This window comes from Myotis lucifugus, unplaced genomic scaffold, assembly GCF_000147115.1.
Source record: "Myotis lucifugus unplaced genomic scaffold, Myoluc2.0 scaffold_167, whole genome shotgun sequence".
Taxonomy (NCBI): Eukaryota; Metazoa; Chordata; class Mammalia; order Chiroptera; family Vespertilionidae; genus Myotis; species Myotis lucifugus.
In genome coordinates this window covers 2705254-2719074 of record NW_005871215.1, presented here as the reverse complement: position 1 = coordinate 2719074, position 13821 = coordinate 2705254, and the positions used below count along the sequence as shown (strand labels likewise).

Sequence of the window (13821 nt, the reverse complement as noted above, 5' to 3'; positions counted from 1 at the left end):
GGGGGCGGGGGCGCAGCCTCCATTCGCAGGGTTTTGGGAATCCCCCAGCCCAGGCCTGACGCCTTTTCGAGAGGCTTCAGCCCTGGCCCGGGGGGGGGGGGGGGGGGGGGCCGCAAGCCGGCAATTGGTGTGAACTACAGAGGAAACACCTTTTCTGACTGCTCATTGGCTAAGCTCCCCATATGCCACTGGTAATATTCTTAGTAACTTGGGTAATAAGAATCCAAAAAGGTGATCTAGGGTTTTTCACCACACTCCTGGTGAAAAAAATCGAAGGTCCACTGCTGGAGGGCTAAGAAATGTCATATCCTGCCCTAGCCAGTTTGGCTCAGTGGATAATGCCTTGGCCTGCCGATGGCAGGGTCTGAGTTCAATTCTGACCAAGGGCATGTACCTAGGTTGCAGGCTCCTTCCTGGCCGGGGCCCAGGTCAGGGCTCATGCAGGAGGCAACCAATCAAAGTGTTCCTCTCACTTTGATGTTTCTCTCTGTCTTTCCCTTTCTCTTCCACATTCCCTAAAAATCAATGGAAACATATTCTCAGGTGAGGATTAAAAAAAAATAAAGAAATTATTATTATATGAAAGACACATCTTGAAAATGCCTAAAGAAAGTTGTCATTTTTTTCCATGGTGAAGAGACTGGAGTCCGTGTTGATGAAAAAACCTTGCTGGCTGCGGTGACTGGCAGTGGCTGCAGCAGCAATGGGGCTGGTGCCTTCCCCTGATCAGCCCAGTCACCTCCCACAAAGGGAGGCCAGACTGCGGCTTAGGCCCGCTCCCCAAGGGGAGCAGGGAACGGGCCTAAGCCGTCACTAGGACATCCCCTGAGGGCTCCCAGTATGTGAGAGGGGGCAGGCTGGGCTGAGGGACACCTCCCCCCACCCAGTGCACAAATTTCGTGCACCAGGCCCCTAGTATATATATAAAAGGCTAATATGCAAAGTGTCCCCTTGGGAGTTCGACCGGGAGAATGGGAATTTGTGTGCTTGCTATGATGTGCACTGACCACCAGGGGGTGGCGAGGAACATGGTGGGTGACCAGTGGCGGCAGCGGGGTGCTGAGGGAGTGAGGGAAGGAGGAGACAGGGAGGCGGGGAACCTGATGGTCTCTGATCGCAGGCCAGGCCTAGGGACCCTACCAGTGCACGAATTTCATGCACAGGGCCTCTAGTAGTCATATAAACTGAGTTATTGGTATAAAAATGGCATTTCAAAACATGGTACTAAGTGAAGCTATCCATAGGATAGTGAGATCCCAAGATTTTTATACCCCTTTTCTATGAAAAAAGGTAGAAAACAAAACAAAATTTTAGAAAACAAAAGAAAAGATGTTCTTCACAAACCAAAAAGTTTTTTATAATAGCTTTATTGAGATATAATTCACATACCATACAATTTACTCATTTAAAGTGAACAATTCATTGGTTTTTAATATATTCACAGAGGTTTGCAACCATCATCACAATTTTAGAACATTTTCATGACCTCCAAAACAAACCTGTTACCTATTACCAATCACTTCCCATTTCTCTCTAACCCCCTCAACCCCAGGCAACTATCAATGTATATTCCTCTATCTTTGGATTTGCCTATTCCTGACATTTCATATATAAATAGAATCATACCCGCTGTGGACCTCTATGACTGGCTTCTTTCACTTAGCGGAGTGTTTTCAGTGTTCATTGTGTTGTAGCAGATATCAGTACTTCATTCCACTTTATTGTTGAAAAACATTACATTGTATGGATATGCCATATTTTGTTATCTCTTCATCAATTTATGGACAGTTGGGTGGTTTCCCACTTCTGACTATTATAAATAATGTTGCCATGAACATTCATGTGTAAGTATTTGTGTGAAAATATGTTTTCACTTGAGATGAATCTTCAATTGGTCTTTATCTTATCTTTGTATGTACTTGAGAAAAGCTAACACCAGTTTATTTGTTAACTGTGTAAAAGTAGGTCATATTTGTCCCCACTCTGAATGTGGGTAGGAAATGGTTTGGAGAAAAAAAACCACACTGCTTGTTGTGAAATCTACTTATAAATTAATGATTTGGGGGCTATTTCAACTATTACATGATAGATAACTTCACCCTATAGACCAGTGGTTCTCAACCTGTGGGTCGCCAACCTGTGGTTCATGACCCCTTTGGGGGTCGAACGACCCTTTCACAGGGGTCGCCTAAGACCATCGGAAAACACATATATAATTACATATTGTTTTTGTGATTAATCACTATGCTTTAATTATGTTCAATTTGTAACAATGAAAATACATCCTGCATATCAGATATTTACATTACAATTCATAACAGTAGCAAAATTACAGTTATGAAGTAGCAATGAAAATAATTTTATGGTTGGGGGTCACCACAACATGAGGAACTGTATTAAAGGGTCGCGGCATTAGGAAGGTTGAGAACCCTGCTATAGACTAAGCAAAAAAGGAAATTTAGGTCTTAGCTTTGCCTCTTTTTCTTGGGCAAATGATTCTCCCTGAGCCTCATACTTTTATATGTAAACTAGAGGCCTGATGCACGAAATTTGTGCAAGAGTAGGCCTTCCTTCCCCCGGCTGCTGGCACCGGCTTCCTCTGGCACCCGGGATCCAGGCTTCCCTCGAAGCCCCAGCTTCGTCCAGAAGGTCGTCTGGAAGGTCATCCAGAAGGACATCTGGTCTAGTTAGCATATGACGCTTTTATATTATAGATGTGAGTACCCTACTTCTTATATAACATACATCACACTTTATGTTTGTGTTGCTCTTCTGGTATGTTCCATAAACAAATAAAAAACAAAACAAAAAATAAAACTACAAGTATCTCCTCCTCAAACTCTTATAAATATGAGGATAAAATAAAAGCATAGTTTTTTTAAAATTAAATTTGTTGGGGGTGACATTGATTAATAAAACATAGTTTTTAATAAAATAGTTTTAAATTTTCTGTAAGAGGTGCTTCATGAATTCAAAGTAATAGTATTTTAGACATCCTCAACTTGAATTAATTAAACTAGAAATGAATAAAATGTAGGGGGGAAAGTGACTGATATAGAGAACAGTGGATCATTGAATTTTTTTATTGTGGTAAAATACATGTTTTAACCATTTTGTGGTAGTTTTGCGGCATTGAGTACATTCACATTGTTGTGCAATTATCATTACTACCCATCTCCAGAACTTTTTCAATATCCCAAAATAAAAAACTGTATCTATTAAATAATAACTCCCCATTCTCCTCTCTCCTCAGCTCCTGCTAACCACCATTCTACTTTCTGTCTCTATGAATTTGACTATTCTAGGTGCTTCATGTAAGTGCAATCATAGCAGTATTTGTCCTTTTGTGTCTGGCTTATTTCATTAAGCAGAATGTCTTCATGATTCATCCAGGTTATGGCATGCATTAGAATTTCATTCCTTTTTATGGCTAATAGCCCATTGTATGTATGTACCACAATTTATCTTTCATCAGTGGATGGGAATTTGGGTTGTTTCCACCTTTTGAATATAGTGAATAATGCTGCTATGAACATTGGTGCACAAGTATCTGAGTCTCTGCTTTCAGTTCTTTTGTGTATATACTCAGCAGTGGAATTGCTGGGTCATATGGTAACTCTATATTTAATTTTTTTTAGGAACCACCATAATGTTTTCCACACAATTTTACTTGCCACCAGCAATGCACAAGGGTTCCAGAACTTTTTCATCATCCCCAAATAAAACTCTGATTTTTTAAAATGACTTTTGTTGACAGTTCTTCTTTTTCTGCTAGGTATCTCAGGTAGTTTGAACTTTGATGAGGAGACTGATGGGGAGGAAGAAGAGGGAAAAAAATTATCTCATTCACCACGTTCAGAGGCAGAGAGACCCAGTTCTGCATCCAGCCAGAAATCAACCACAGTATGTAGATCTGAAACTTCTTCCTTTGGAGCTAATTTCACTATTTCCCAAATATAGTGTACATTCAGTATTTAAATACCATTACTGAGTGAGGGTTGCTTCAAAAGATTTAAGCTCTAATTTAGATGTAACGTTCATGACCTCTAATTTCATATCTCAAGCCAGCTATTGTGACACTATATCCCATTTTCTTACTTAGCTCTTTCATCACTCCCAGTATTCAAATACATACTTAACTTCTCTGAGTTTTCTATTATTTTGTCAGAAGACTGAAGACATAGGGGTATAAACCAATAAGCTATTTTATCATTAAGTACTTCTCAAAGAGATTATGAGGTTTTTCTGACTCTACCTCCTTTGCTCATGTATGGCTATTCTTTCAGGATACAGGAGCTTCTGGTACTTCAGCCCAACAAACTGATAACCAACTGGGAGAAGTAAAAGATTTAGAGGACTTTGCTTATAGTTCTGCTCCTCGAGGTGTCACAGTAAAGTGTCGGATAACCAGGGATAAAAAAGGAATGGATCGGGGTCTCTTCCCCACTTACTATATGCACTTGGAAAAGGATGAAAATCGGAAGGTATGAGAATTGATTCTTTTTAAAAAATATATATTGTTATTTATTTCAGAGAGGAAGGGAGAGGGAGAAAGAGCTAGAAACATCAATGATGAGAGAGAATCATGGATCAGCTGCCCCCTCCATGCCCTCTACTGGGAATCAAGCCCGCAACCCAGGCATGTGCGCTGACCGGGAATTGAATCATGACCTCATAGTTTATAGGTCTACACTCAACTGCTGTGCCATACCGGCTGGGCTTGATTCTTTTTTTTTAAATTATTGCTTTAGAGAGAGAGAGAAACATCAATTTGTTATTCTACTTACTTCTGCATTCATTGGTTGATTCTTTTTGTTTTTTATTGATTTCAGAGAGAGGAAGGGAGAGAGAGATCGAAACATCAATGATGAGAGAGAATCATTGATCAGCTGCCTGATGCACGCCCCCTACTAGGGATTCAGCCTGAAACCTGTGCCCTGATCAGGAATCAAACCCATGACCCTTTGGTGCACAGGACAACGCTCTAACCATAGAGCAATACCGGCCAGGGCAAAAGAGCAAGTTTTAGGGAATAGAAGGAATTGGAAATATAGAAGAATATACAAGTGAAAAATATTGTTTCTCACCCTAGAAATTCTAACTTACTTTGTACCTATGTTTGAGACAGTTTATACTTGCTAATGAACAATGTATTTTGTATTAATAACAGGTCTAAGTGGATGATTTTAGGGTCCTAGAAATTAGATGGTGATAGTAAATATCATGGTTATTATTACCACTATTTATTGAATGTTTATGATGTATCAGGCATATCCTAAATGCTTCATATTTATTATCATCTACAATTCTTATGACAGCCTGGTAAGATAGGATGTATATCCCTGCTTTATGGACAAAGAAACTTGGGTTTAAGAGCCAGATTCAAATCCATATGTTTGATTCCAAAGTCTCCCGTTAACTACTCCAACTCTTCTGCTTCCCTGTTATTGTCTAAGTCCAGTAGGGTTTTAGCAAGGAAGCATAAATATGAGAGTATTCATCTGAAAAATTTTTTTAAATTTTTTTTATTTATTTCAGAGAGGAAGGGAGGAGAGGGAGATAGAAACATCAATGATGAGAGAGAATCATTGATCGGCTGCCTCCTGCATGCGCCACAGGAGGGCTCGAGCCCACAACTCAGGCTATATGCCCCTGCCGGGAATCAAACTATGACCTCCTGGTTCATAGGTTGATGCTCAACCATAGAGCCACACCAGCTGGGCTAAAGTCAAAAATTTTTTTAAAAATACAAAGAAAACCCCCAACAAAATACAAAAAGGAGTATTAGGACTGCTATGGCAGTAAAGAATGGGAAGGGTAGGTATTCAGGATCCTGTCTCCCATAAAGTTGGAAAGACTCTTATTCATGGAATTGGATGAAGCTTTTAAAAAAGTCACTAGAGGTTTTTAGGGATAAAGTTTTATTGAGAACCAAGCTAGTGAATTTAGGAAAGTTACATAGTGGGGAAACACTGATAGTGAATTTTGAGAAGCCTTATGAGGGAAAAGGGATCAAGACCCACAGATTGGTCTTCTCTGACAAAACGCCAAGTGGCGATGACACTGGTGCTGAGGTAGGGAGAGACCCGTGGGTTGTGGTGGGAGGCCCAGCTGACTTCTATCAATGGTGGGGATTGAGGCCACGGAGTTTGTGAGGCAAGGCCAAGGACAAGGGGTGATGCCCCTCACTAAGCTCAGTCGCTGGTTAAAGACACAGTTAAATCCCTGGAGAAGATCTCTCTCTTCTGCCTGCCCATCAAGAAATCTGAGATGGTTGATTTTTTTTCCTGGGGGCATTCTTTAAGGATGAGTTTTGAAGATTATGTCCATGTAAAAGCAGACTCGTGCTGGCCAGCAGACCAGGTTCAAGGCATTTGTCGCCATTGGGAATGACAACGGACATGTTGGTCAGGGTGTTACATGCCACAGGGAAATAGCTACTGCCATCCGTGGGGCCATCATGCTGACCAAGTTCTCCGTAATCCTTGTGTGGCCAGGCGACTGAGGGAACAAGATCGGCAGGCCCACACTGTCCCTTGTAGAGTGGCTGGCCAATGTTGCTCTGTGCTGGTGGCCTTGTCCCCACTGCCAGGGGCCTTGGCATTGTCTCAGCCTTGGGCCCAAGAAGCTGCTGCTGCTGGACGGCATCAAGGATGGCTGCACCTTGGGCAGGGGCTGCAAAGTGAGAAGGTAGAACCAACCATAGCAGTTCTCTCGACTTCATTTTTAACTGACCTTTTTTTTCTTTTTCCAGATATTTCTTCTTGCTGGTAGAAAACGGAAAAAGAGCAAAACATCCAACTACCTTATCTCCACCGATCCAACAGATTTATCTCGTGAAGGGGAAAGTTATATTGGCAAACTCAGGTGAAAGCATCCTTGTATCACTGTCCTATTCTTTCTGGTACTTTTATTCTTATTGTAAAAAAAATAATACAAATAGAGCCACTTTAAAAATGGAGTCAGAGCTGCCACCCCAGAGGAATTGACTTGCATGTCTTATGCCTGAAACCTTTGAAATGTTAAAACAGGGCAGAATAACCTTTGGACTGGGCCTAAAACGATATTGTGCCAAGATAACAAGAAAGCAGATAGTAAGACGACCAGACTGATGGCTACTTGACTAAAAATTAAAAACATTGTTTAGAATTAATGTCACTCTGCTAGCTTATCTGCACCAATAGCAGTGCCTCCCCCATAGTGATGTAATTGTTCCCTTCCCTTTCTCGTATATACCTCTTGCCTTTGTCTCCTAATGGCAGCACCATTTGGGCTTCTACCTGAATCGGTGCTTTCCGAATAGCTACTCTTTTTTTTTAAATCTCAAATAAATGCTTGTTGCCTCTCGCTTCCGCCTTTTATTTTTAGGTTAACACTGTTGTTTCAGAACAACCTATATTTTTTTTACAATGAACATGTATTAATGTTGTAATCTAAAGAAAAATAAGTTAAAAGAAAATCTAAGTCCTTTCGTTGTTTTAATGAGAGATCTTTGAAAAGTGATGAGGAACATTTAGATATTTGGAGAACAGGCAGATATTCTGTTAAACACCTCTCCTAGATTGTGTTTATGGAAGAGAAAAAATATAGATCATTATGATTATTTCTTTTGATTCTAGATCCAACCTCATGGGGACCAAGTTTACAGTTTATGACCATGGTGTCAGCCCAGCCAAGGCCCAAGAAAAGGCCCATGCCCGGCAGGAGCTGGCAGCCATCTGTTATGTAAGTGCTGTCCTCGGAATCACTTACCCTACACTGAACTCATAATCCTTCCTCCCAAGCTTGTTTCTATTTCTGTGATCCCCTTTTCTGTTACTGGAATCATTTTCTCTTTCCAAATTTTAATTATTTATGAATTGCCAAGTTCATTTATGCTTTTACTGTGTTAATATGTCTTGCCTTCTCTTTTCCTAATGCCATTGGATTACCACAGACCTTCATGACCTCTTAATCCATTGCCAGAGGCTACAATAAATTACAAATTAATCTCTTTGTTTTTAGTCTTTTCTATCTAGTTCATTCTGTACTGCTGCCAGATAAATCTTCCTAAAACAGAACTCCAGTTGATCCTGCTGTTCTCCTGCTTCAAATCTTGTATGACTTCCCAGGCTGTACAGAATAAAGGCCTAACACTTTGGCCTTTTCTTTCAGACTGTCCTAGTGGCACTCTCCCTCCTGTTGCCATCATTCTGGCCACAGAACTCTCCTGTTTTATCCACCATATGATCTTCCCTCTCCTGAGAGCTTTCCCTTTTCCCTTCCTTGCCTTTACCATATGAACTGATGTCATCAGAGAAGTCTTTTCTGACCACTGGATGTGGCTGGCATTCCTTTGTGTACATCTGCATGGCACCCAATGCTTCCTTTCAGAGTTGTTGCTTGATCCCAAAGTCTCAACATGCATGACTATGCATGACTCGTGTGTGTACATGTGCATATGTATATGAATACACACACAGACATATATCCACCTATTTAATGTGCTTATTTTATTTATATATAATCTGTCTGGCTTGACAGGCATTTGAGTTTTTACCTCCTAATACAGGCCCCATTTAATTTACACTGTAATTCTCACTGTAGATCAGATAGTGCTATACCCTCATTGGGACAAAAATATTTATTGATGACAAAATTGGACAGTTTGCTCACAGTTGTCTCAAAGTTCATTTAAGATTAAAGAGTAAATTTTCAAGCCAATATAATCTATTTTAAATTCAAATGTTCAAATTAGGTTTAAAAAAGAGAAATATAATTACTTTCCTGGTCTCGATTATCTGTCTCTCTTTGTTTAAACTACAGTAATAAGCAGCTTTAGTACTCTTGACATTGTCAGCATTTTACATGCCCAAATGAGTCTTGCGTGAAGAATGTGGTCTTGTTTTCTTTTCTGTTTCCAAGTTCTGTCTTATTTTTCTATCTTCCAGGAAACAAATGTGTTTGGATTTAAAGGTCCTAGGAAGATGTCTGTGATCATTCCAGGGATGAATATGAACCATGAACGGATCCCATTTCGGCCACGAAGTGTAAGAATATATTTAATCAGCAAATGACTCTAAAAGACAAGAATACAATATAGAAGAGATCAGTCCAAAAATTATTGATTCTTCCAGAACTGGAATATTGCTCATACTCTTATTTAGTTAATTTATTTCTATATTTTAATGGATTTCTTTTTAGAGAGAGAGGAAGGAAAAGGGAGATAAACATTGATGTCAGAGAGAAATATCGATTGGTACTCCCATAGGTACCCCAACTGGGGTCTGAACCCACAACCTGAGCATGTACCCTGACCAGGAATCGAACCGGTGACCTTTTGGTGTCAGGGATAATGCTCCAACTGAGCCACACCAGCCAGGGCCCTCATACTCTTCTTTAGGAGAGCCATCACTCCAGAACCTCAGGAGAAGTACATTGCAGAGCAATTGTTAGAGTGCTTGATTTGCAGCCACTTACTCTTCCTGGAATGGAGGAAATATTCCCCTGCCCACTTTCTCCATCAGAGTTGCAAGTGAATGGTTTCTTATGGTTCTCAGTACAGAGTAATATTTTTCCTTTCAAATAGGACCATGAGAGCTTGCTTTCAAAATGGCAAAACAAAACCATGGAGAACTTGATTGAGCTGCACAACAAGGCCCCAGTGTGGAATGATGACACGCAGTCCTATGTCCTGAACTTCCATGGCCGGGTCACTCAGGCATCTGTGAAGAACTTTCAGATAGTCCATGAAAATGACCGTAAGCCACAGGAAGGACTGGTTGGGAATGGGAGGGAGGCTATCCTTACACGGTGGGGAAATGAACATTTCCTGTCACTGATAGGAACCTATATTCAGGAGAGAATTATCTAAGAAAGAAATGATTTCTTTGGAAAGACAAAACAACAGTGTTACAGTAAAACTTTTGAACTACTGTGTTGAGGAGGGCTGAAGAGTGTGAGAGATTTCTTCCTGTGGCCAACGAGAGAAGTCTTAGAGGAGGCTGTTCGGGAAGCAAATGCAAATGATCCTCACCCAGTAAAGGTTCCTTGGCAACTCTAGCTCATGGAACTTGTACTGTCCCCAGCAAGCTACTCTCGACTTTTCTCTCCTCTTTCCCTTTCATGCTGGTCAGGAGTAGCTTCCCATTCCCTGTAGTTGAGGGGAATCATAATAGAAACTTTGCTCATGGTTAGCAGATATTCTTTTTAATAAATCTTTCCATTCTTCTCAAAGTTGCCCATTTTATTTTTTTTAAATATCCTATCTAATAATAGACAAACAGGGTAATTGACCATACCTTCGCTACGCCTCCCATTGGCTAATCAGCACGATATGCAAATTAACCACCAACAAAGATGGTTAATTTGCATACGGTGCGAAGCGGCAGAGCGAAGACTGAAGGCGGCTCAGGCCGGAGCAGCCAGGGCTTTCAAGGCGGCTCCGGCTGGAGTGAAGGCCTGGGTCCCGGGTGCTGGAGGAAAACCGGTGCCGGCAGCCAGGGGAAGGGAAGGCCTATTGCACAAATCTTTTCGTGCAACAGGCCTCTAGTATATTTATATTTATTGATTTCAGAGAGGAAGGGAGAAGAAGGGAGAGAGAGAAACATCAATGATGAGAGAGAATCACTGATTGGCTGCCTCATGCATGCCCCCTCCTGGGACCAAGCCCGCAACCCAGGCATGTGCCCTTGACCAGAATCGAACCTGGGACCCTTCAGTCTACAGGCCGATGCTCTACCCACTGAGCCAAACTTGGTAGGGCTAAAAGTTGCCCATTTTAAAGAGACCCGCTGATTAACTGACCTATTTGGAGGATTTGTTTTTATATCTTAAAGGCTTTCCCCAGTACAACCACATTATCTTCTAACATCATATTTTCTCTGTTTCTAGCTGACTATATTGTCATGCAGTTTGGACGTGTGGCAGATGATGTTTTCACTCTGGACTACAACTACCCGCTGTGTGCACTCCAGGCCTTCGCCATTGGGCTTTCTAGCTTTGACAGTAAGCTGGCATGTGAATGAGACAGAAACACCTACACAGCTGGACTTCCTCACTGCAGAGCTTTCGGGAGCAGATAGTTGCCTCCCTGGCTCTCAGCCCAGGTCATAAAAAGAGACAGTCTGTCCCTCTTGGAATAATCCCCGAATGTATGTATGTATATGTGTCTATACATATATGTGTGTGCATATACTAGCATACATATGTACACACACACACTTCTCTGCCTTTCACAGATCTGGTCAAGGGGTGCAGTTTACCAGTAACATAGGTGAGGCATTATTCAAAGTACAGGAAGGTTCTTGTCCAGAACACATTGACTCCTGAGGTTATTGCCTCTAACAGATTCTATGCCTCAAAGTTGGATTTCCTGTGCTTGGAAACTTGCAACTAGAATCAGGTTCTAATAATTAGATGCTTGGGTCTCTCTTTTGAAGACCTTTTCAGAGAAGGGACAGTTCCCTAAATTCACTTTAGTCTCTAGGTCTGCAAATGTTTTCTGTAAACGGCCAGATCATCTCTCTTATAATTAATTACTCAGTGCTGTCGTTGCAAAAGCGCCCTAGTCTGTTCCTACATGAGCGAGTGTGGCCGTGTTCCAGTGAAACAGGCAGTAGCCAGGTTTGGCCTGTGGGCTATAGTTTTCCAACCTCTGCTTCAGGTATATCTCTGTACTCGCTGGACTTGGGCATTTCCAAAATGGCTTGTAATCCTGAGATTATATAAGTGGGAAATGGGTATCTCTAGGAAGCAATAGCAGATTGGATCCAGAGTCACTCGGCTGCATTCACTGTTACAAAGCATTACCTTGTTTTGGTGACAATGGTTCCTAGGATATCATTTACCATCAGAACTGGGAAACCCAAAGTCCGTGATAATTCTGTCCACACAGGTGGCTTAATTCTGCTATCCTACCTAACCCACCCACGGGACAAGGCAATGCCAGCCACTTTACCTACCCTGAGAAGAACTAATGCACAGTAGGAAATTAGACTAGAATTGTCTTCATCACAGGGAGTGTGGTATTTGTCTCTTACGAGTTAACCTTATAGTCCCATGATGCTTGGAGGTACTGATGTTGCAGTCCCCCTCTTCCCTTTCTTCCCTCACAGCAGATTGGCTGGCACCAATCTCAGTCAGAGTGGCTATGGCCAAACTGGTGATCAGTGATGTGAGGATTTTATATAGTTGTCTTAATTTTAGTTTACACTGAAAACAAAAACCTAAGAGGTGATTTAGTCCAAGATTGAGAGGAATTTGACAGTTGCCTTCACTTTCAACCCAGGAGTGCCTCCCACAGCTATATTACTATGGAGACATTGGTATATAGAAGGACACACATACCTTTCCAGTGGTTCTCAACCTTCTGGCCCTTTAAATACAGTTCCTCATGTTGTGACCCCACCATAAAATTATTTTTGTTGCTACTTCATAACTGTAATGTTGCTACTGTTATGAATCGTAATGTAAATATCTGATATGCAGGATGGTCTTAGGCGACCCCTGTGAAAGGGTCGTTCGACCGCCAAAGGGGTCACGGACCACAGGTTGAGAACTGCTGCTTTAGACCATGTAAGAAGAGATCATTATGTATCAAAACTTCCATTGTCATTATCAAGGGAGGTGGCAGGTGAGGGTTGGTGAGGACTAGCCAGCTGACTGTGAGCCCTGTGGACCTTGTTGGGCAGAACTTTGGGCCTTTCTTCTTGACATAAATACCAGCTCCCTAAAGCCTGTTCACTGGTACAATCGAGCTCTTGTCACTCTTCCTCACAGATCATGAGTTTTGCTAAGTTGTTGAGGTTATTAGCACCTCCCAACAAAACATGGCTCTGCTACCAGCTCACCGGTCTCAGAGTGTATCTGAATCTTGAGAATCCAGTAACTCTGTGAGTTCTGCATTCAGTATTGCTCAGCTCCCAAGCCTTTGTGCACTTAGCTGTTTGCCAGCACGGGGCAGGGAATCAGTGGCTGAGGCGCCATTCCGGTTCCCTTCTGTGGGCTTGCTTTTTGCCTTTGCTTCCTGTGGCCCCGTGCTCCACATCAAACAGCAGCGTGGAAGCAGGAGGTCTGGGAGATGAAAAGGCCCTTGCCCCCCCGCTGGAAAGTCTGTGCTGTGTTTTGACAAGATTGGTTTCTATCTCAGGCATGCCTGCTTCCCATCAAGTGCCTCCTTCATAGAAGTGCCCAAAGCCCTTCAGACCTCTGGCACCACCTTCCTCAAGTACTGTCAAATGAGCTGCCCTCCTTGAAAACAAAGCTGTTCAGTTATCCCTGGATGCAGTAATTGACAACATCTGGAGAAGGGAGTCTCATGGCCTGACCAGATCTAACCCTGCTGCTTCCTGCTCACTCTGGCTAAGAGATTTTTACCCCAGCTTCATGTACTTGCTGCTTGAATGTGTAGGTGATTGGTTTTACATAAGTCATATTTATACCTTTTGTATGCTATAGAAATAAAAAATAATTTATATAAAAATGAGGTGTCACCCTTCTTCTTTTCAAAGTCCCATCCATTACATAGTTCCTTCTGTCATGTTCTGTAATAATACATTTCATCACTTGGCAATAATGGACTAATCTTCAAGGAAGCATCACTATAAGCTCTCATAGAATCGGGCCAGTCTTATATACTTTAAAAAATATGTATGTTTTTAGAGATTTTAAAGAGAGAGGAAGGGCCCCGCCAGCATGGCTCAGTGGATGAGCATCAACCTATGAAGCAGGAGGTCATGGTTCAATTCCCAGTGAGGGCACATGCCTCAGTTGTGGGCTTAATCCCCAGTGTGGGGCGTGCAGGAGGCAGCTGATCAATAACTCATAATTGATGTTTCTATC

General features: G+C 41.9%; 1 protein-coding gene across 4 annotated transcripts in view; it reads left to right on the top strand.

Moving 5' to 3' along the window:
• Positions 1 to 13258, top strand: part of TULP3 (tubby like protein 3) — a 77697-nt gene extending 64439 nt beyond the window's left edge. For 3 of the 4 annotated variants that reach the window (XM_006096080.3, XM_014462052.2, XM_014462053.2), the window contains 8 exons: positions 3776 to 3903; positions 4287 to 4484; positions 6755 to 6867; positions 7620 to 7725; positions 8931 to 9029; positions 9569 to 9740; positions 10873 to 10986; positions 13130 to 13258. In XM_006096080.3, the coding sequence (XP_006096142.1) occupies positions 3776 to 3903; positions 4287 to 4484; positions 6755 to 6867; positions 7620 to 7725; positions 8931 to 9029; positions 9569 to 9740; positions 10873 to 10986; positions 13130 to 13164 (965 nt within the window). In that variant the 3' untranslated portion in view covers positions 13165 to 13258. Of the gene's footprint in view, positions 1 to 3775; positions 3904 to 4286; positions 4485 to 6754; positions 6868 to 7619; positions 7726 to 8930; positions 9030 to 9568; positions 9741 to 10872 lie in introns of all 4 variants that reach the window. The other variant, XM_006096079.3, reaches the window with a different exon arrangement.
• Positions 13259 to 13821: the final 563 nt, after the last annotated feature.